This window comes from Staurois parvus, unplaced genomic scaffold, assembly GCF_062004578.1.
Source record: "Staurois parvus isolate SC_StPar_1 unplaced genomic scaffold, SC_StPar_1.0 ptg000106l, whole genome shotgun sequence".
In the NCBI taxonomy this organism is placed as follows: domain Eukaryota; kingdom Metazoa; phylum Chordata; class Amphibia; order Anura; family Ranidae; genus Staurois; species Staurois parvus.
The window spans coordinates 8,037,252-8,061,067 of NW_028317902.1; the positions used below are offsets into that span (position 1 = coordinate 8,037,252).

The 23,816-nt window shown below is 40.9% G+C and overlaps 1 protein-coding gene across 2 annotated transcripts in view; it reads left to right on the forward strand.

Moving 5' to 3' along the window:
* The window catches only part of LOC149467570 (flavin-containing monooxygenase 5-like), an 86,650-nt gene that overhangs the window by 25,714 nt on the left and 37,120 nt on the right, over positions 1-23,816 (forward strand). For both annotated transcript variants that reach the window (XM_089671536.1, XM_089671537.1), the window contains exons 3-5: positions 10,233-10,421; positions 12,052-12,214; positions 21,782-21,924. In XM_089671536.1, coding sequence (XP_089527662.1) covers positions 10,233-10,421; positions 12,052-12,214; positions 21,782-21,924 — 495 coding nt within the window. The remainder of the gene's footprint in view (positions 1-10,232; positions 10,422-12,051; positions 12,215-21,781; positions 21,925-23,816) is intronic.

Below are 23,816 nucleotides of genomic sequence, written 5' to 3' on the forward strand. Positions count from 1 at the left end.
AGATTGGGCACGGAGAGTATTTGGGGGGGGGGGGGTACTATGAAAAGGTTTCTTACCCTAATGCAGAGAATTCATTACAGTGTTACTAAACCCACAATGCTAAAATCAGTCTGTATATGCAGTAAAGCATGCTTACTATACTCACTGTGGAACCTAAGGGGTTAATCCTTTCTTATTATCTAAAAAGGCTGATTGATCCTGTCTTCTCTGACCCTTCCCTTCTTCTACTGTCCCAAATACATCCGCTGATAGTACAGAGTTTTAGGTGTCACACTGCACAGGTTGTGTATTGATAGTTTTTTTTTCTTTTGGAGTTTTGGAGGGTGTATGTGATTGGCACAGGGCCAATCAGCACTGTCGAGACAGAGAGTCAGGAGTTATGCAGCCTCATAGGACAGTCAGAGGACAATGAAAACTCCTCCTACACACTTTAACCAGTGCTCAGCTGGATACTGATAAAAGTCACAAGACTGCTATATACTGCTTATGAGAAAAGGTATTTAGCAGTTTAAATTTACTAAAACAATTGCATTCCCATGTTTTCTGTACTGTGGGAGATCAGATATAGTGAATTCAGGGTCCTGGGTTTAGTAACACTTTAAGGTAAAAAAACCCTTTACCTTTACAACCACTTTAAAGCCTAGTACACACGGGCTGAATGTTGGGCGGCATCAACCAGTTCAATAGAGACCGGCCGACTATGGGCTAGACAGAAGCCAGTCGTTCAGCAGGATTCTATCAAAGGGGCATGATCAGGGGCGGACTGACCATTTGAAAACTCGGGCACTGCCCGAGGGCCCGGGATCAGTAGGGGGCCCCATGAGTTGCCCCTGGTACCTTTTTCATAGGCTTTTTTGAGTTTTGGCAAGGACACAGGGGCCCCATGATCTCCTATTGACCGGGGGCCCCATGAGTTATCAGTCCGCCCCTGGGCATGACCAAAAAAGGTTCTGCCAATCAGCTCCCAATCAGAGCTCTTAGCCAATGGCTGGGAGCGCTAACCAAAATGTCCTAACTGGGGGACCGCTCCCCCCCTTGTCAGAGCACAATAGCTCACCAGAGGAAGTTGCTGTACTAACATCACATAGTTAATACAGTGGCTCCTCCTGAGTTGTCAGTTTTTTTTCATTCAGCCTGCTGAGTTGAAAAAAAAAATGGTAGTGTATACTAGGCTTTAGGCTGCTGTGAGCCCACCCTTGTAGGTGTCCACTGGACACAGCAGATCAAGGTGCTTGGCACCAATTATGGAATACACATGATTACATTTAAGAAGTACAAGGGTCGCTGGTTCGAATCCCAACCCCGGCACCACCTGCCTGGAGTTTGCATCTTCTCCCTGTGACTGCGTGGGTTTCCTCTGGGTACTACGGTTTCCTCCCACATGCCAATGACATGCTGGTAGGTTAATTGGCTCCTGTCTAAATTGGCCCTAGTATGTATATGTATGAATGTGTGTTAGGGACTTTAGAGTGTAAACTCCTTGAGGGTTAGGGACTGTTGTGAATTTACAATATATGTATGTAAAGCACCACGTAAATTGACGGCGCTATATAAGTACCTGAAATAAATAAATAATAAAAATTATCATAAATAGCTTCAATCCATGACAGCTTGCTTACTATTGTCATGCTATGAATGTCCCACAAGTATCACATGGTACCTGACACCTTGTACCATGTGATTACCTGTAGCCAATCACGATAGTATGCAAGCTGTCATGAATGAAAGCCATTCATGACAGTTAAAACTATTGCTTACAACAGTGATAATCACAGTTATAAGCAATTATAGTGTAAAAATCACTATGGCGACACTGAACTGCTCTGATGACAGTATTTAAAAAAAAATGGTGAAAAAAATGCTAAAGATAAAAAAAGGTTGAAAAAATTAGTTAAATTAGTTGAAAATAATTAGCAGTTCATAATGGTTCTGTTCCTTCTTATCTGCCATCAATTCTGCTGTACTTCTACACCTCATATGTTATCAGGCTGCATTATCCATATAATCTCTCTGCCTAAATCTCTTATTTAATTCCCTGCATTCAGTATCAAAACTTGTCATATCAGAACAGTTCCTCCTGGATCCCATACAGTATATTGTGCCTTGGAACAGCTCTGACAGTGCTCTGGGGATGGCAGCTGCATGCATGCCAAAGGGAATTTCTGGCTATAGGTTTTCTGTATGTTTTAGTGGGAATTCCACTATTCAGATCTCTGTATCTGGTGTAATCTAGAAAATTATTAGTATCCAGAAATCCCTCACATGTGAACGTTGAGTTTAGAGCATTCATTTAGATCATTCATATTTACATAGACAACAAACTCATGTATAGCCACAATTCCATATCTACAAAAATAAGATAATCTATGTACCTATAATACAAATTTAACAAATGCATCAAATGGGTTCCCATATCCAGAAACATAATGATCCTTCCACCAACCCATAAATAAGTTGGCACAAACTTAGCACCCGTCAAAATGTGACATCTATGGAGATAGAACCCATCATGAAACAAAAAATAATTGTGTGTTAATAGGAAATGGGTACGTTCAATATTCTTTTTTTCTCATTTCTGTCCATATCTCCTATACCAATCAAAATGGATTTGTAAGTCTCTACATCCAACTGAGGAACTGAAGATAATAGGGTAGATACATTACAGGTAATCAATTACCTATTGTTCTGCCTTTCTATTCCTTCCAGTTTCTGCACTAAATGCTCTGTGTCCCTAAAGCCCTGTATACACATTGAGAATATTGTCTGTTTTTTTTGCATGCTATTCTAATATCAAAAGTGAAGAGTTTACTAAAGTTACGAACATTCTTGTGCCACAGAATAAAAATTCAGAAGTGATGTAATGTATTTGTATTGTATTTTTGGATGAAAACTGTACTGGTTAAACTAAAATCGTACAATCTGGTATCGTACAACAAAACTTTTTGTGGTTGTCCCTTCGAGTAATTTTGGACAATTGCTGTGTAATAACGATGAGATTATCGTACAATTTTCTGATCACGTGTACAGGGCTTAAGGTAAGATGTAGGTCTCTGTACTATTGGTTGTAGCAATTGGTCCATCCAATTGACCAATCCCTTACTCAAACACCCAGTGCTTGCTATAATTTGTTGTGCTAGTATCTTTATGTACTTTGAGCAAATGATGAAAGATTGGAAAAATTGAATGATCTGGTATGATGTTATGCATAGTGTTCGTAACACAAATCTCCAAAGACTCAGCATATGAAATACAATTCTCTATTTCCTTTATTACCTCTCATAGCCTCCTCATAACATTTATCAATATCTAAAACTACTACTGCTCCTCCTTTGTCTACAGTTTTCTCAGTTACTTGTGAATTTTTTGTTTAAATTATGTAAGGTTTTTCTTTATTTCCTTTTTTCCTTTTCTTTTTTCTTCTTTTTTTCTTCTTTTTCTTTGTCCTTTTCTTTCCTTCTACTTTTTCCGTTGGCTACTTTAGTTGGTCTCTTTTTTTTCTTTTCTTTCTGTCATTTCTAAGAGAAATAAAACGTCGGAATATTTGTCAGTAAAATGGACAATTCTCTCTCTACATGTTTCTGATGTTCATCCAATGCTTTCCCTCTCTTGTTCACAGGGTAATAACCTAATCTTTTTCTTGTCCTAATATTAATTTTAGAGATTTTGGGAATTAAAAACCTTTCCTCTACACCTCTTTGTGAATCAATAGGATTTTGTAAATCGATTATATCAATATGCAAAGCTATGTTTTTTTGTCTTCTAGTAAGTTTAAAACCTAAAGAGCAATAACATTGCACGGATCATTAAAGTGTTACTAAACCCAGGATTCTGCATTCACTATATCTGGTCTTCCACATTACACAGAACATGGAAATGGAATTATTTTAGTAAATATAAATTAAATACCGTTTCTTAGCAGTTAGAGCAGTCCAGTGACTTCTATCAGTGTTCAGCTGAGCACTGGTTAAAGCTTGTAGGAGTATTAATTCCCCTCTGACTGTCCTCTGAGGCTGCATAACCCCTGACCTTCTGTCCGAACAGTGCTGATTGGTTCTGTGCTGACCACATGCACTCCCCCCCCCAAAAAAAAAAAACCCTCTATAGCAATAAACACCAAACTGAGCATGTGCAGAGTGTCTCATAAGGCTCTGTACTATCAACAGATGGATTGGGGACTGTGAAAGAAGGAGAGGATCAGAGAAGACAGGATCAAACAGCCTTTTTACAAAACCCCTGACCTCTGTCTGGAGAGTGCTGATCACATGCACTCTCCCAAGAAAAAAAAACCTCTCTGGCAATACACACCAAACTGAGCATGTGCGGAGTTTCTCCACACAATATGTTTTATCAGGAGATAAGAAGGATCACTGGAAGAAGGGGAGAATCAAAGAAGCCAGGATCAAACAACATTTTTACACAATGCAGAGGATTAACCCCTTAGGTTCCACAGTGAGTATAACAAGGATGCATACTATTGACTTTACTGCATATACATACTGATTTTACTGTTGTGGGTTTAGTAACACTTTAAATCAAAATCCTCATTAGAATCTGTATAATATGAAGGAACATGTAGGTTCATCACAGGGTTAATTAGAACATGACCGATTTTCTGAACCTCCCCATAATCAGGATCCATCGCACACCTGTACAGGGTGGACTGATCATTTGGAAACTCGGGCACTGCCCGAGGTCCCGGGGTCAGTAGGGGGCCCCATGAGATGCCCCTGGTACCTTTTTCATAGGTTTTTTTGAGTTTGGGCAAGGACACAGGGGCCCCATAATCCCCTATTGCCCGGGGGCCCCATGAGTTGTCAGTCCGCCCCTGCACCTGTAGTTCTTGCATAACATCAACTTTCGAGCAATTAAATTACTCACATCACCAAGCCTATCAAACAATTGAAAGTGACGGTGCTTGCATAATTCCAACCTTTGGATAAAAATGTTTTTGACCTTTTGTGAGTTCATACCTGAAAAAAAATTGTTTAAAATGTTATTATAAAAATCCATCTCCATGCCATCTGGTGTTTTGCAATGGAGATTGTGCAACAGTTTGTTCTACGAGATATTGGAACAACTAAACAAACTTGGCTAAACATTTTATAGAGACACATGAAAAGGACGCAAGATACCTGTAATAGAGATAATTAAATTCACAGACAGACCCATTAGGAGAGGGAACAGATTTTCTATATTATGTCATTGCTAAGCATTTAAGCACTTCCTGTCCGGACACTTTTACCCCCTTCCCGTCCAGGCCAATTTTCAGCTTTCAGCGCTATCACACTTTAAATGACAATTGCGCGGTCATGCAACACTGTACCCATATGAATTTTTTAGCATTTGTTTGAGACAGATAAAACTTTATTTTGGTGGTATTTATTCACCCCTGAGATTCTTATTTTTTTTTTGCTATATAATTGAAAAAGTCCAAAAATGTTGAAAAAAAGTGTTTTTTTTTTTAAATTTTACAAATAAATAATCTTTGTTCATAAATCTTGGCCAAAATGTATTCAGCTATCTTTTTAGTAAAAAAAAATAACCCAAATTAGTTTATAACCAAAAATTATAATTTTTCAAAAAACTTTTTTACATTTTATTTTTTTTTTTATATTATTATTATTATTTTTTTTTTTACCATACTGTCACCCTACCAGTACAGTGTCACCATAGTGACACTGTACTACTTTTAGGGGGTGATGAAGATTTTTTTTTTTTTTACACTGATTGCTTTTACACCCATAAAGGCTGTAAAATCAATAATATCTCCTTCTCTTTGGCTGTATTCTTGCAGCCATTGAGAAATACTGTGTGGGCTGTGATTGGTCACAGCTTGTCACATGGTACAAAGCTGTTGTGAATAGCCTTGTACCATGTGACCTCTGTGATCATTCACAGATTTCACACGTAGTAAGTAATGATGTCAGAAGTGACATCTTGCTTACTACTATTCATGTGATTACTGATTGGCCAATCAGTTATCACATGATCGGGACCTCACACAGAGGTCCCCTACACCGATCGGTGTTCCGCTGTGTCTGGAGGACACAGGGGGCACTGGATCGTGGTACCACGCGCTCCCGAGGAGCGCACACAGGCTAAAAATGTGGGCGCCATTTATGAACAGCAACCTGCTCCTGCACTGCCCCCATCTGGCTGTTTATGTAAATGGGCCGGACGGGAAGTGGTTAAAGGATAATTTCGCCTTTTGAACAAAAATAATAAATGCACACTTTTTTACAGTTAAAAAAAGAAGTGTATTCATTTTTTTGTCCAAAGGAGCCTGGAAAGCATTGCACCAGATCGCTGATGCCATACAGGTCTCCTGCAGACCTGTCAGAATATCTGACATGAGGGCGGTGGGCGTGGCTTCAGCTATGGGAACATGTTACACGTTCCCTAAAAACATGTTCCAAAGGTGAATTTATCCTTTAAGATCTTAACAATACACATACTGCATGTATATCCGAGGGAATTACTTTTGAATGGACTGTTTTTAATTACCATGGATTGTTCACAAAACAATAAGTTTGTCTATGCCAAAGTGAAATGCGTTAGATGTGTGGCCCCAAGTTAGAGGTCTGCAGTGTGTGCTGTATGTTTTTTCTGCACATTTATTAAACCCTTCTGTACTTCGAAAAACAATATTTTCTCATTTTTACTCTAGTATGAAATTTCCTTGTTTCAAAATATCTACTTGTATATAAGCAATTTGTGTGTATATAAACAATGTGTCGCAGGCGTCCTTGCTCACCCTCACGTGGTGTGCGTTAGTTAGATAAAAATAAAAGAATTAGGTGCCGCGCTCTATGCACCTAATATTATTTATTATTTTTTGTTTTGTTTAAATATTGGCATGAGGTGCATAAATGGGTATTCATGGTGATAGTTGAGAGAGATCAATATATATGAGTTTAAATAATTTTTTATTAATTTTTTAAGAAAAACAATGCATAGAGCGCGGCACCTAATTCTTTTATTTTCTCATTTTTGTCATAAAAAATATACAAAAAAACTCAAATTTCGTCAAAAATTTAGGCCAAAATGTATTCTGCTACATATTTTTGGTAAAAAATCCCAATAAGTGTATATTGATTGCTTTGTGTGAAAGTTATAGCGTCTACAAACTATGGTATAGATATTGGAATGTACACAGCTTTTACTTTCTGACTGCCTATCACATTTCTTGAGCAGCTAAAATACCAGTACAAACACCCCTAAATGACCCCTTTCAGAAAGTAGACACCCTAAGCTACGCTGAGAGGCATATTGAATCCATGGAAGATTTATTTTTTTTTAACAAGTCTTTGGAAAATGACAAAAAACATTTTTTTTATTTTTATTTTACACAAAGTTGTCACTTACATAATATATTGATCACACAATAATCCAATAAGCACCTTCAGGCTTTTAAAGGGCTTTATTTCCTCATTACATTTGCTGACTACCTATCACAGTTTTGGAGGCCCTGAAATGCCAGGATAGCACCAACCCCCCCCCAAATGACCCCTTTTTGGAAAGTAGACACCCCAAGGAATTTAAAAAGAGGTATTTTACAGAAATACATTTTTCTCACAAGGATATACTAGGCCGCTCATGCTCGCCAGTTCACCTTTATGGGGTCGGGTATGCCTGATCTTAACAGGGACCTCTTCTTCATCGTCCGAGCTACCTGTCAGGGTGCCGCTGCTGTCTACAGGTTCATATTCTGAGGCTGATTGTGTCAGGGAGTCTTCCCCTTCACTCTCACCTGACATGCTCAGAATCCTATAGGCCTCTTCACTAGTGTACCTTTTATTGGACATTTTGGTTTTTAAATTTACAGGTAACTAGAGCAACTCATGGGGAAAAAGAGCACCTGGCTGTCAGGAACTGCTTGAACTTCTACAAAAAAGTTTACCAGCAAGTGCTAACAGAGATCAGGCCTGATTCTCCAAACAGATCAGGCCTGATTCTCCGAACACTGCGGTTTTGTGTGCAATCAGGGGCGGAATGACCATTTGGAAATTCCGGCACTGCCCGAGGGCCCAGGGTCAGTTGGGGGCCCCATGAGATGCCGCTGCTACCTTTTTCATAGGCTTTTTTTAGTTTGGGCAAGGACACAGGGGCCCTATGATCCCCTATTGCCTGGGGGCCCCATGAGTTTCAGTCCGCCCCTGTGTGCAATGTATTACAGGTGACAGTGATCAGAAATTATACTGACACTGCACTTCTTGTTAGGGGTGGGGGGGAGCATTGGGGCTAAACGCTAGTGCTGGCAGTGAACGGGATGATCCTGCTGACACTGCATTTTTGGGGACACTAATACTAAGGAGGCACTGGTATAGTTTTGTTCGTGATCAATATATTGATCCGTACAAACACTATACTAGTAATGATGGTGATCAGCGACCTATAGCGTGAGTGCGATAGTGTGCGGGCAATATAACGCTAGCTGACCCTAGCTGGGAGGGACGCTAACTGACCCTGATGCTATCTGACACTATCTGACGTCGCTAGTGGCACTAATACAGTGATCAGTGAAAAATACTGCACGCTGACACTGTATTAATGGCACTGCCAGGGTGGCAGGGGGCAATCAAAGGGTTAAATATGGCAATCAAGTGGTTAAAATATCTCTATCTAACGTATGTGGGTGCAGTGTGCTGCTTTTACTCACGTGTGATGTCTTTCTTTTCTCTCTGGAACAAAATGGTTCCAGGGAGAGAAGAACCAGCTAGATCCTGTGCCTGTATTTACAAATACAGGGACAGCTCTCCATCTCCATTCGCTATAGGAGATCGGCAGAGTCTCAGCCAAAATCATTGGCTGAGACCTACTGACATACACCTCCTACAACAAAATGACAGCGGGGGTCAGCAGGGGGGGCGCACGTATGCGCACTCTAAACCTGGAAGAGCAAAGCAAGGTACGGGTACATCATTTTGCCTGCAGCTACCGCTCGCCCGCAGTACATTGTTAACCGTTTTCTCACCGCCCTATAGCAGAAATACTGCTACAAGGCCGCAGGGGTGCGCAAAATCACGTGTATATATATGTGATTTTGCATTTCTGGGTAGGGGGTGCGTGTGGGTCGCACATGTGCCCTACCCGCACCGCCATTGGCGGCCTCACCTGTCAATCACCGGGTCCCGACCTGGCGATCGCTGCGTACCGGAGGAGACACCTGTATGCAAAAAATACAGATACCTCCCCTGTCAGCTCCTGCAGTGTGCTTACAGTGTAAAGCACACACACAGCACACAGTAAAACAGCACACAGTTAACCCTTTGATTGCCCCAGATGTTAACCCCTTCCTGCCCAGTGCTATTAGTACAGTGTCAGTGCTTTTTATTAGCACTGATCACTGTATTAGTGTCACTGGGGATGTCAGTGACAGTTAGTTCCCCCCAGTGTCAGAATGCCTGTCGCAGTCCTGCTAAGTCACTGATCGCCGCAATAACTAGTATGAAAAAAAAAAAATATTCCAGTATCTATACCGCCATTTGTAGATGCTAGAACCTTCACATAAACCAATTAATTTACACGTATTGGGATTTTTTTTGCAGACGTGTAGCAGAATACATTTTGGCCTAAATTTATGACAAAATTAGATTTTTTTTATTTTTTTGCTTTTTTTCTCAAAATTGTCAGTCATTTTTTTTATAGCGCAAAAAATTAAAACCACACAGGTGATCAAATACCACCAAAAGAAAGCTCTATTTGTGAGAAAAAAGGACATGCATTTCATTTGGGTGCAGCGTTGCATGACCGTGCAATTGTCAATTAAAGTAACGCACACCGTATCGCAAAAAATGGCCTGGTCAGGAAGGGGGTAAATCCTCCCGATAGCAAGTGCTTAATCCACTGTGCTTGATATAATGAGTTAAAAGAATGTACTGCCAAAAGGAAAAAGCACACTGAATGTTCAACTGAGGTCAAAAGTGGAATCAGAGCCCAAAATGATGTTGCAAGTCAAATTCCTGGCATTCTGTATGCATGCTCATGTGTGTGTGTGTGTTGTAGCTTGGTTTTTTAAATTCTATTAACACAGTTATAAAGCAATACCAAAGGGTTCATATTTTTTACCTCTACTCTTAATAAATATAAAGAACATTACAAAAGTGCACAATACATTATAGAAAGCCTCACTGATGCAACCTATGGAAAAACATTTTTCACTTGCCTGACATTGCTAACCTAATTGATTGTACTTCTAAATTTGAATTCATGCTGTATGATGTTAATTGCAGGAAGTTCCTGAAGATGACAGAGCCAGTATTTATAATTCTGTTATCATCAATACATCTAAGGAGATGATGTGTTACAGTGATTACCCAATACCAGAGGACTACCCCAATTACATGCACAATTCCAAGGTGCTGCAGTATTTCCGCCTGTATGTCGAGCATTTTCAGCTGCTGAAATACATCAATTTCAAGGTAATTATTACTGTTTTTCAAATGTTGTAAATAATAAATGACCCTTCAATGTTATTGGTAGAATACTGTAACATTGTAATCAACACATAAAATAAAGTACAACAAATAAAATAAAGTACATTACAGTTTTACCTAATGAATTAAAGTGATTTTAAAGGTTTTTTTTTTAAATATTAAACATGTTATACTCACCTGCTCTGTGCAATGACAATAGAAATGGAATTGCTGCACATTCTCCTGGAAGCGCAAATAATTTCTTGAAGTGTCAAATACAGATTAAAACATCCCAGCAGTGATGCACTGATATGTCGGCCACCAAAAATTATCGGCCGAAATGAGGGTTATCGGCATTTTGCCAATAAAAAAAAAGGTGCCGATTTTGACAATTGACTTCAATGCAAAATTGCAACCTATTGACTTCAATGCAAAATTGCATTCCAGTTTTGATAATGCTGGTAACGTTAGCTGTGTAAAGTCACGTTAAAAACGTAAGTTTTTCAGCTTTTTTGGGGGGGTTTTTGCATTAGCGTTTAGTGGTGTTTTGCTACATTTAGCGGCGTTTTCCAGTGTTTTTCTGTGTTTGTGTTTTTGCGGTTTACCAAAAAAGTCCAAAAATGCCGGTTTGCTGCGTTTTACCACGTTTTACCGCATTGTGCCGCGTTTTTCAGCGATAGAGCATGTTTACAGCTAAAAAACTCCTCTAGAAACCGACTAGTCCTGGGTTTTTTTTCCAATCAAAAAAGTCCCTGCCAAAAAACATTGATTACAGTCCGTGTGCATGGATACATAGGATAAGATGCTGGGGGGTTTATTAACTGTAGAAAAAAAACGTCAAAAGCCAAAAACAGCAGCTGTAAAAACGTCCAGTGTCATGAAGACTTAAGCCTAGATATGGTTTTCAATTAACGAGATTCTTGGGTTATGTTTTGAATGGGAATCATTTTAATTTAGAATGTCTTCTTCATGGTCATTGTTTGTGCCAATTCACAAGTTCTGCGACTAAAGCTGGTCATACATTATACAATTTTTCTTATTCAATTTCCTTTAAATTTACCTTCAACTATGCAGTGCAAGGGCTTGCCTGATTGCATACAAATTGAATGTGATTAGGTTTGACCTCATATTATATAATTTTGGTATATCTAAAGGGAAATTGTACAAGAAAATTGTATAATGTATGGCCAGCTTTAGACAACTAAATGTTTCTAAACCGCAAAACAAACATGTAATATATTGCAGCAGTTCTCAGGTGTGATGTCTGCATTCTTTTTTAAGGCTGTTTTCAACCATGTGACCCTGTTCTAGACTGACAAAGCTCTTTTACTGTGCCGTATTTATGGAGGACCAGCATTGTCACCCTAGTACAGGAAGTCATTTTAGACTCAAGAACACTTTTCCTCATCTCCATAACATAGGTGGGAGGTGTTCTGTAGACCACATAGAGAACTTAAGACAATGCTAACGTATAACAGTACTAACGTCATTCATGTCTGCCTCAATGGGAAGAAAATGAAAAAAATGTATCAGTGACCACTGCCCTTGATGGCTAGCCTGTCTTGTTTGGCTCTGTTCCATTGGACATCAACAGGTGTAGTCAAATGGCTTCTGTCTTGTTCTCTCTTACATGAAGACGGCTGTTTGCAGCATTCGTAAACGCCCAGATTTTCTCACCACTGGCCAGTGGGATGTTGTCACAGAGTCGGAAGGAAAACAGGAGAAGCATGTCTTTGATGCCATTCTTGTGTGCATAGGTCACCACACACATCCAAAATTACCTCTTCATTCTTTTCCAGGTATGACGTTTTCAAAATGATAAGGTATACCCATACACAGGAAGATTTCATTAAACTGTGAGAGATTTGTCTACCCTTTCCTGTAAAGTGACTTTTCTCACTCATTTCACTTGGTGGATTACCATATTTTTTTGTTCCATAAGACACACCTAGATTATAGAGGAGGAAAACAAGAAAAAAAATATTCTGAACCAATTGATTGCAGACATAGTACAGGGGATGACCAGAGACTGCGGACATAGTACAGATGACCAGAGACTGCGGACATAGTACAGATGACCAGAGACTGCGGACATAGTACAGGAGATGACCAGAGACTGCGGACATAGTACAGGAGATGACCAGAGACTGAAGATATAGTACAGGAGATGACCAGAGACTGAAGATATAGTACAGGAGATGACCAGAGACTGTGGACATAGTATAGGAGATGACCAGAGACTGCAGACATAGTACAGGAGATGACCAGAGACTGGAGACACACTACAGGAGATGACCAGAGACTGCAGACAGTACAGGAGATGACCAGAGACTGCGAACATAGTACAGGAGATGACCAGAGACTGCGGACAGTACAGGAGATGACCAGAGACTGCAGACAGTACAGGAGATGACCAGAGACTGCGAACATAGTACAGGAGATGACCAGAGACTGCGGACATAGTACAGGAGATGACCAGAGACTGCGGACACAGTACAGGAGATGACCAGAGACTGCGGACACAGTACAGGAGATGACCAGAGACTGCGGACACAGTACAGGAGATGACCAGAGACTGCGGACACAGTACAAGAGATGACCAGAGACTGCGGACACTGTACAGGAGATGACCAGAGACTGCGGACATAGTACAGGAAATGACCAGAGACTGCAAACAGACTACAGGAGATAACCACAGACTTGCAGACACACTACAGGGGATGACCAAGAGACTAGAGACAGCACAGGAGATGACCAGAGACTGCAGACATAGTACAGGAGATGACCAGAGACTGAAGACCTTTGGGGAGGGGGGGTACTTGCACCCACATCCGCGGAGTTGTCCTCCCCGTAGTCTTGTGTGACACGTGACAGGTCCCAGAAGACTACAGGTGTCCATTCACAAAGCACAGCGCTTCTCGCACATGCGCAGTGGGCACCTGGCTGTGAAGCCGCAAGCTGTCACGGCCGGTCGCCCACACTACTGAAGATGCTGGCGCCAGGGAGAGAGGATGGCTGGTGAAAGCAGGACACCACTGGACCGAGGAACAGGTAGGACCGAAGAGCAGGTTCTTCTGCACAGTACAGCCGAGTGACCAGCCTGGTATTCTAACACGGCGGCGTATTTGCTCTATAAGACGCACAGTCATTTGCCCCCATTTTTTCGGAGGGAAAAAAGTGCGTCTTATGGAGCGAAAAATATGGTAAGTGAAGCTATGTTCACTTCGATTTACTAATCATGTGAAAATGTAAACCTGTTTTTTATTAATTACTCTGCACATAACTGGATATTCAAATTAAACGTAGTTTCCCTTTATTTACTAAGCTAAACAACTCACTTGGATGCCACAGATGGCATGTGACCCATCAACATATAGACATATATGGGGAGCAATATTACTCTGCAAATGCCACTTTATGCATTGTCATACTACCTTAAACCCAGTCTTTCCAGACAGTATGATCACCTGCTGACTTGGCACCGTCCACAGGCAGTTGCACTCTTCAATAAGACACAGAAGTTGAATTCAACACAATTTTACTTCAGACAATTGCAGTACAAAGAATATTTTCCAGTCTTTTGAAGTATAGGAAGACAATGACTTTCCAGAGCCCTCTCTGTGAAAACCTGTGAGCACTTACTAAGGGAACATGGAAGAAATGGGGGGGGGGTGTCTTGCTAGGAATTAATAAACTAGCACTAAATAGGAGGGGTCGGCTGAGGATGATATCACAGTCACATTAGTAAATTGTAGTAATGGCCAGAAACTTCCACTAGATATCAAAACATGCTGATGAATAATAAAATCTAAAGCATCTCAGTACAATACAGAAAAATCACATGAACATGGGGCAGAACACTGACCAGATCAGAATATCAGCTGGAAAAACTGGTAAGCGGGAAGACTTCCACATTTAGAGATCTGATCACTAATTGGTTAATGGCTTTGCTGTCTTAATCTCTATTGATGAAAACTATGATTGTGATGAATGATAAGATGATTAAATAAATATTAGAGATCCAGCTCCAAATGGCCCTGTATCCATAGCATTTTCTTTCTAAACCCCCAAGGGGGTTAAGAACTTCAGATCTAGGAGATGAAATATGAATATGAACCTATTGTTATGAAAAGATCCAAGAGTCAATGGCTGAGGAGGTGTTTTCGTTTGAGTTCACAGAACCCTTTATGATAAGGCTCATTAAAATGTGTAAGGCCTTTGTACTGAAAGGTCATAGGAGGAGGATAGCACCAGCATCAGTTGGAGTTTGTTTGGGCTTGCCATAATCTTGATTTATGTTTTTTTTTAATTTGTTTATAACGTTTTAGTAATTTTATTTTGTTACATAGTTACATAGTTGGCAGGGGCGGACTGACAACTCATGGGGCCCCGGGCAATAGGGGATCATGGGGCCCCTGTGTCCTTCCTCAAACTCAAAAAAGCCTATGAAAGAGGTACCAGGGGCATCTCATGGGGCCCCCTACTGACCCTGGGCCCTCGGGCAGTGCCCGAGTTTCCAAATGGTCAGTCCGCCCCTGATAGTTGGTAAGGTTGAAGGTTGTGTGTGTTTGTCACTACCACCAGCATATTCCTGTACATTGTGCTTGCTAGGAAACATATGTAACAGTTTTTTTAAAGTACAAGTATAGCTTTTTTTTTTTTTAAATGAAATGAAAAAATCTTACGTGCTACTATGGATCAAAAAATCAAGTGCATCTACAAAAACATGTAAATACACATATAGCTGCTGTAACACAACACCCTATCTCATATATGGGTAAGATCAATAAATAAATGAAAACTAATGTGCAGCGCTATAAAGTGGGAAATATCCATATCATATTAATATAACAATAATAAAATAGTGAATAATATAAGTGATAATTGTATAAAAGTCCCAAAGAAATTGCTTCTAATAGAATATCCTTCCTCCTGTGAACACATGGTGTTCCAACCACAGAAATGTGCACAATTCCTGCACCAGATGTCTGCTCACCTCCAGCAGTGCGACCTCACATATATTATGCTCGGTCTAACCACGGTTTTGGTCCCATAATGGACTCTGAAGATCCACTTGATGAGTAATGGAATCCAATGGCTCGCTCCAAAAGCAGCCCTCATTGGCAGTTATTCCTTATTATTAAAAAACTTCACATAGTATGTACCCTTTAAAAAGCTTTATTTCTCACAAAAAAACTTCCAATTATTCACTCACATGTGACAGGTGCCAGACTACACCAAGTATAAAAAGCCTCCAATATATATCTCTGCAATCTTAAGAATCTGTGCCGTCTGAGTCAGCTGAAAAATACTACAGTGGTATGTTTTAAAAGCATGACATCGCGTCATGATGTCATCTGCAAGCTCCCCCCTTTTTTTGCTATGCTTCTCCTATGGATCACAGAAATGCAGTTCATTCTGCACTCATGTGACCTGTTTTCAGCTAACAGCAGGCTAAAGTCACTCTCTCTGAAAATATGCCGACCATATGGGCACCTGGCTCAGCCTCTCGATCCACTAGGACCCTGAGTCAGCCCCTCCAACCCCTTCCACAGCCCAGTGACCCAGTGAGCGCTGGAGGGACAGAGCAGGAAGCTGGTGACTGGCAGTCACTGCTCTGCTCAGAGCGGAGGAGGAGAACTGAGCAATCAGTGGTGTTTGATCACTCAGTTCTCACTGCAGAGCCAGCAGGGGGCAGATGCAGCATCAAATCAATGCTGCATTCACTTAGGTGAATATAATTATTTTTTTTTTAAAAGACATACTTCTCATTTCATTTACCTGCTCTACCCACTGACACCACCAACTGTAGAAGGGACTTTCACATCATCACCACTCTAACACTAAGGAACCTCTTCCACAGTTTAAGACCGCGCTGCTTTTTTTCCAACTTTATTGTGTGGCCGCATGTTTTCATAGCCCTTTTTAATCATCACTCAGGGAAAATAAATTTAATGTATGTAATTGTTCCTCACAACTGAGGTCCTTCAGCCCCCTTAACCCTTTCGCTGCCAGGTCCATAAGCAGGGGGTTTTATACACAATCTGGTGGCTGCAGCCATCGGGATTGTGTATAAAACTGACAGACTCCTGTCTATTAGGTGAAAGCAGTGAGCTATCTCTGCTGCTGCCAATTGTTTCCACAACCACAGTTCTGATGCCCCCCCCCGTTGGCACACTCCTGCCATTAAACCGGGCTCTGCTTGCCTATCTGTGGGCCCAGGGAGAGCTCTACTCCCCTTCTTTGTGTGACCTTGAAGGTGACGTCCATGATGTCCCTTCTGGGTCACGGATGTCACTTTCCTGACTAGATTAGCCAGGGAAAGATGTATAGCAATGCGATTTGCATTGCATTACATCTACTGGAGCCCAGAGGAGACATGCAGGGTCTTTTAGATGTATGTCTCAATAAAGAGAGCCTGTCACCAAAAAGTCATCACATAGGAGACTTTGTGTCCCCTATGTGATGACAAAAAAAGTTAGGTAAAAAAAAATAAAATTACACCTAATCACATAACATCATTCCTACCCCCCCAAAAAAAATGTTGAGGCCCCCCCCCACATACATACACATACAGACCTTCTCCAGAATGCTAAACTGATGACCTGTAGGGGCTTTTGAAGCCTCTTCTATAGAACATATAGGGTACTGAAGTTTGATGCAATTTCATAGGCACACACAAATTTAAGGTTTGGCATGTTGGGTATTTATTTACTCAGCACAACTTCATCTTTTATATTTTACTAAAATCTGGGTAATGTACTGCGTTTTTTTGCCCTAAAATTCACTTTAGTGTGATTTTGTACTGACATTTTGCTTTTCCTAGACCTTTGCAATAATATCATGTGACCCAAAAAATTTGGAACTACAACTATTTTATTCTCTAGGGTGTCTGCTTTCAGAAAATATATAATTTTGGGGGGTTTTGTTTAATCTTCAGGCCTAAAATGATTTTTTAAACGTGTGCAAAAAATTAGGGAAAAAAAGGCCCTGGCAGCGAAACGGTTAATAGCTCCATTGCCGTGCTTTGTACTCTCTTCAGTTCAAGCATATCCTTCCTGAGAACTGATGACCAGAAATGGACAGCATACAGTAAAGGAAATAAGTATTTGATCCCCTGCTGATTTTGAATGTTTGCCCACCTACAAAGAAATGATCAGTCTAAAAATCGAAAGGTAGGTGTATTGTAACACTGAGAGATAGAATAGCAACAAAAAATTCAAAAGAAATGCATGTCTAACAAATTATAAACTGATTTGCATGTTCATGAGGGAAATAAGTACAGTGGGGATCGAAAGTTTGGGCACCCCAGCTAAAATTTTGTATTAATGTGCATAAAGAAGCCAAGGAAAGATGGAAAAATCTCCAAAAGGCATCAAATTACAGATTAGACATTCTTATAATATGTCAACAAAAGTTAGATTTTATTTCCATCATTTACACTTTCAAAATAACAGAAAACAAAAAATGGCGTCTGCAAAAGTTTGAGCACCCTGAAGAATTTATAGCATGCACTGCCCCCTTTGCCAAGCTGAGACCTGCCAGTGTCATGGATTGTTCTCAATCATCGTCTGGGAAGACCAGGTGATGTCAATCTCAAAGGTTTTAAATGCCCAGACTCATCTGACCTTGCCCCAACAATCAGCACCATGGGTTCTTCTAATCAGTTGTCTAGAAAACTGAAACTGAAAATAGTTGACGCTCACAAAGCTGGAGAAGGCTATAAGAAATTAGCAAAGCGTTTTCAGATGTCAATATCCTCTGTTCGGAATGTAATTAAGAAATGGCAGTCATCAGGAACAGTGGAAGTTAAAGCAAGATCTGGAAGACCAAGAAAAATATCAGACAGAACAGCTCGCAGGATTGTGAGAAAAACAATTCAAAACCCACGTTTGACTGCACGATCCCTCCAGAAAGATCTGGCAGACACTGGAGTTGTGGTACACTATTCCACTATAAAGAGATACTTGTACAAATATGGTCTTCATGGAAGAGTCATCAGAAAAAAACCTCTTCTACGTCCTCACCACAAAAATCATCGTTTGAACTTTGCAAATGAACATATAGGCAAGCCTGATGCATTTTGGAAACAAGTTCTGTGGACCGATGAGGTTAAAATTGAACTTTTTGGCCAGAATGAGCAAAGGTACGTTTGGAGAAGAAGGGGCACAGAATTTAATGAAAAGAACCTCTGTCCAACTGTTAAGCATGGGGTTGGATCAATCATGCTTTGGGGTTGTGTTGCAGCCAGTGGCACAGGGAACATCTCACGAGTAGAAGGAAAAATGTATTCAATAAAATCTCAGCAAATTTTGGATGGTAACTTGATGCCATCTGTGAAAAAGCTGAAGTTAAATAGTGGATGGCTTCTACAAATGGATAATGATCCTAAACCCACCTCGAAATCCACGGGGGATTACATCAAGAGGCGTAAACTGAAGGTTTTGCCATGGCCTTCACAATCTCCTGACCTCAACATCATTGAAAATCTATGGATAGACCTTAAAAGAGCAGTGCGTGACAGACAGCCCAGAAATCTCAAAGAACTGGAAGACTTTTGTAAGGAAGAATGGGCAAAGATACCTCAAACAAGAATTGAAAGACTCTTGGCTGGTTACAAAAAGCGTTTACAAGCTGTGATACTTGCCAAAGGGGGCAGTACAAGATATTAACTCTGCAGGGTGCCCAAACTTTTGCAGACGCCATTTTTTTGTTTTCTGTTATTTTGAAAGTGTAAATGATGGAAATAAAATCTAACTTTTGTTGACATATTATAAGAATGTCTAATCTGTAATTTGATGCCTTTTGGAGATTTTTCCATCTTTTCTTGGCTTCTTTATGCACATTAATACAAATTTTTAGCTGGGGTGCCCAAACTTTCGATCCCCACTGTATTTGATTTCCTATCATTCAGCAGGATTTATGGCTACCAGGTGTCTTTCATACAGGTAACAAGCTGAGATTAGAAGCAATCTCTTAAAGGAAGTGCTGCTAATCTCATTTTGTTACCTGTATAAAAGATACCTGTCCACAGAAGCAATCAAACAATCAGATTCCAAACTCTCCACCATGGCAAGGACCAAAGAGCTGTCCAAGGATGTCAAGGACAAGACTGTAGACCTACACAAGGCTGGACTGGGCTACCAAACTATCTCCAAGAAGCTTGGTGAGAAGGTGACAACAGTTGGTGCAATCATTCGCAAATGGAAGCAACACAAAACAACTGTCAGTCTCCCTAGGTCTGGTGCACCATGCAAGATCTCACCTCTTGGAGTGTCAATAATCATGAGAACTGTGAGGAATCATCCCAGAACTACACATGAGAATCTTGTCAATGATCTCCAGGCAGCTGGGACCACAGTCACCAAGAAAACAATTGGTAACACACTACGCCGACAAGGATTGAAAGGGAGCAGAGGTCCCTCTGCTCAAGAAAGCACATGTCCAGGCCTGTCTGAAGTTTGCCACTGAACATCTGAATGATTCAGAGGAAGACTGGTTTAAAGTGTTGTGGTCAGATGAGACCAAAATCAAGCTTTTTGGCATCAACTCAACTCGCCGTGTTTGGAGAAGGAGGACTGCTGCCTATGACCCCAAGAACACCATCCCAACTGTCCAACATGGTTGTGGAAACATTCTGCTTTGGGGGTGTTTTTCTGCTAAGGGGACAGGACAACTGCACCACATCAAAGGGACAATGGACGGGGCAATGTACCATCAAATCTTGGGTGAGAACCTTCCCTCAGCCAGGGCATTGAAAATGGGTTGTGGATCGGTATTCCAGCATGACAATGACCCAAAACACACGGCCAAGGCAACAAAGGAGTGGCTCAAGAAGAAGCACATTAAGTTCCTAGAGTGGCCTAGCCAGTCCCCAGATCTTAATTGAAAATCTGTGGAGGGAGCTGAAATTTCGAGTTGCCAAACATCAGCCACCAAACCTTAAAGACTTGGAGAGGATCTGCCAAGGAGAGTGGGCCAAAATCCCTCCTGAGATGTGTGCAAACCCGGAGGCCAACTACAGGAAACGTCTGACTTGTGATTACCAACAAGGGATTTGCCACCAAGTACTAAGTCATGTTTTGTGAAGGGGATCAAATACTTATTTCCCTCATGAACATGCAAATCAGTGCATAATTTGTTAGACATTTATTTCTATTGAATTTTTTGTTGCTATTCTGTCTCTCAGTGTTACAATACACCTACCATTAGATTTTTAGACTAGTCATTTCTTTGTGAGTGGGCAAACATTCAAAATCAGCAGGGGATCAAATACTTATTTTCTTCACTGTATTTAAGTTGTGGTCAAACCAGAGTTTTGTAAAGTGATAGAATTATGCTGTAGTTGTATCGCTTGAATATATACTCTTTTTAATGCATGCTAAAAGGTTTCTGGCCTTGCATGATACAACTTGTTGTTTGCTATTGTTTGTCTACTAGGACCCCCAGATCTTTTTCCATCCTGGATTCTCCCAGAGGTTCTGGGATAGCTCCCAAGTGCATCACTTTACATTCTTCAATATAAATCCTTATCTGCCATATAGCTCCCTACCCCACTATTCTTTCTAGATCTTCTTCTACAGTTGCTATATCCTATTGTGAAGTTATTGCTCTGTTTAGCTTTGTATCAACAGCAAATATGTAGCATGACTTTTGTTTTGCACATATCTATCAGCTCAAATTTTCAATGTTGTGATAAAAATATTTATAATTACATTTTACTTTTACATATCTAAACTTGAAATGTTTAAGGCCCCTTTCACATGGTGTGGAAATCCATTCCGATCAGCAGGGCATCCATTCACAGATCTCTTACTGATACTCAGAGTATGCAAAGTGGACATGGACGGAGACTGCTTTGCTCTATGGGTGGCTGGGAGTAAACAAACTCTTCGGTCTGTTTACACCTGATTACCCTCTGATCAACCTAAATGGAAGAGGATGGATCTCCTTCTCTCTTCCTTTAGTGGACCTGAACAGACCCGGAGGTAGGCAGATGTAAATGGACACAAGTCTGTTTACACCCGCTTGTCCATAGGAATGCATGGACCTTCCGATTAGGTCTACCAGAAAAACTGACAGGTGGACCTAATTGGATCACATGTGTGAAAGGGGCCTAACTCTGTATTTTACACACATATCTATTTCTTTATTTTTATGCTCAGCCATTGAAGACTACAGGAAAGATTGTCTGTCCTATCAGCATTGGTAGCTCGAAAAACCCAGCCTATAATGTAATTAACTTTGCAAGCACTTAATGTTCCAATAAACAGCATTACCCTGATAAGACAGGGTTTTATATTTATTTAAATAGGAATGCGTTTTTGGGAATCAAAAAGGTAATACTTCTTTGCTGTTGTTTACAGGCATTGAAAACTTCAAAGGTCAGTACTTTCATAGCCGCGACTACAAAAATGCCGAACCTTTCAAAAACAAGAGGATAATAGTTATTGGTATTGGAAACACTGCAGTTGATCTTGTGGTGGAACTCAGCGCTGTAGCTAAGCAGGTATGTATTCTGATTCTTCTGAGGATGGGGTGAATCTTTTTTTAAGTCTGTATTTTCAAAAAGTTCACTGCTCTAAAAAAGATTTTGCTGCAAAATGCATTTATCAATAGCGTGCAGAAAGAGTGCTATAATGTTCTATTACCCCTATAAATTAAGTATAATGAGTAGCACCCTCCATATTTAAGCTAGTGTGAGCTAGACTTGGTTGGACAGGGGCTGAGCAGCAGCCCAGGTGTAATAGCCATAGAGGGGTCAAATTGTGGTCAGGGCTGAGAGGATCTGCAGGCCAGCTCCTCTGGAATTTCCCCCTGTTCTAGGGCTTTTGGAGGAAGGCCTTAGAGGCAGTGGATGGATCTATGGAGTGGCTGGCTGCACTTTTGAGGGGTTCTAGTCAATCCCCACAGGAGGTTGGCAAAGGGCTGGGTACCCTAAAAGTGTTGGAGCCTGCTCAGTTGCAGAAGAGTTGGCGGGAGTGTTTGGGTGGAAGATGTAAAGTTGATGGAAGGAGGCTGTGAGGAAGCCCAATGGGATTGGGCCTACTTGCAGGCCTGGATCTGGAAAGGAGGAAAGCTCAGAGCTCTCCGACCCCCTGAGAGAGTACCACCTGTATAGCAGGGAAGGAGCAGCCCAGCTGACAGGCCTGGTAACAACAGCCAACCCACAAGCTGTACAGGAAAGGATCTGAGTGAGTACACTTACACCACCTGGGTGGATAGGGGAAGGAACACTCTGGTGGATATCCAGATTAGCCACCTACCAGTGACTGTTCAACTATTAAAGTGTCAGGAACCGGATCCCCTGCTTAGGGAGGTCCCCAGATTGCTGGGTGAAGAAGAAGAGTTCATCTAGGGTCTGCGGTGGTACATTAAGGAGACGCTGGCTAGCTCTCCAACAAAGGCTGTGCTGCAGAGAAGACTTTTAAATAATTCCAGGGAGTTGTCCTTAGTTTATCAGTTTTCTTTGGCATCCTGTACACCCCTAACCCTATCCTAGTTCAAAATCCCCTAAATAAAACAACAAAACCAAGGCTGAAGGACTGATTTCTGACTCTAGATGAAAGCCTGTGTGAAGATGCATGATGCCTGGCTGTGCAGGACTATAGGGGGACCCAAATCTCCTAGTCACTCCTAAGAGGGTAGCGCTAGACATGAAAATGAACTCTTCAATTTGTTTGGAGCATGTTCTGAACAAGGTGCTTACTGAACTTCTCTGTGTGCTCCCACCAACATAAAACAATACTGCCTTCTTCTGTGAAAGGAATTCACAACTCCTAGAGAAACTGTTGTATTTTATACTAGTGCCTGTTCACTGCTAATCTGTGTGAAATTGCATCTGATGGCTGTGCCCTCATGTTGTCCATAATAAAATCAACAAGCGATCTCAACAAATGTCATAATTGCTAGTGCATGTGTAAACAGCAACTATGAAAAAATTGATCCTGACCAATAATTAAATACCTCAAACAAAATAAATCAATGAATACATAAAGAGTAATCTGACAGTCAATGTATAATACTGTAATGTTTAAAAGAAAAGTGTGGACTTTTTTTTCACCCCTCTGGAATTTCCCAGTATGTACAGCCTGTGAAGATGGGGGCACCAATATGTACTTCTTGAAGACGCTGCCAGGCGAAACGTACGTCAAAGCGCGATTCCGGGTTCCAGTGACGTCACGTCCGGCCCCAGCAAGGGCGAGGCTTGGAATGCATGTTGGCCATCTTAGACTTCACAGGCTGTACATACTGGTGCTGGTAGAATAGGCACCTTTACATGTGAGTGCATAGCATTCTTTTAAACATGTTCCATTATAAATAAAAACTGCACTTAGATTGCATAAATTTCCCTTGGTTTTTTTGAGTGACTTGGCACTACAATATAAGGAAAACCTGCTA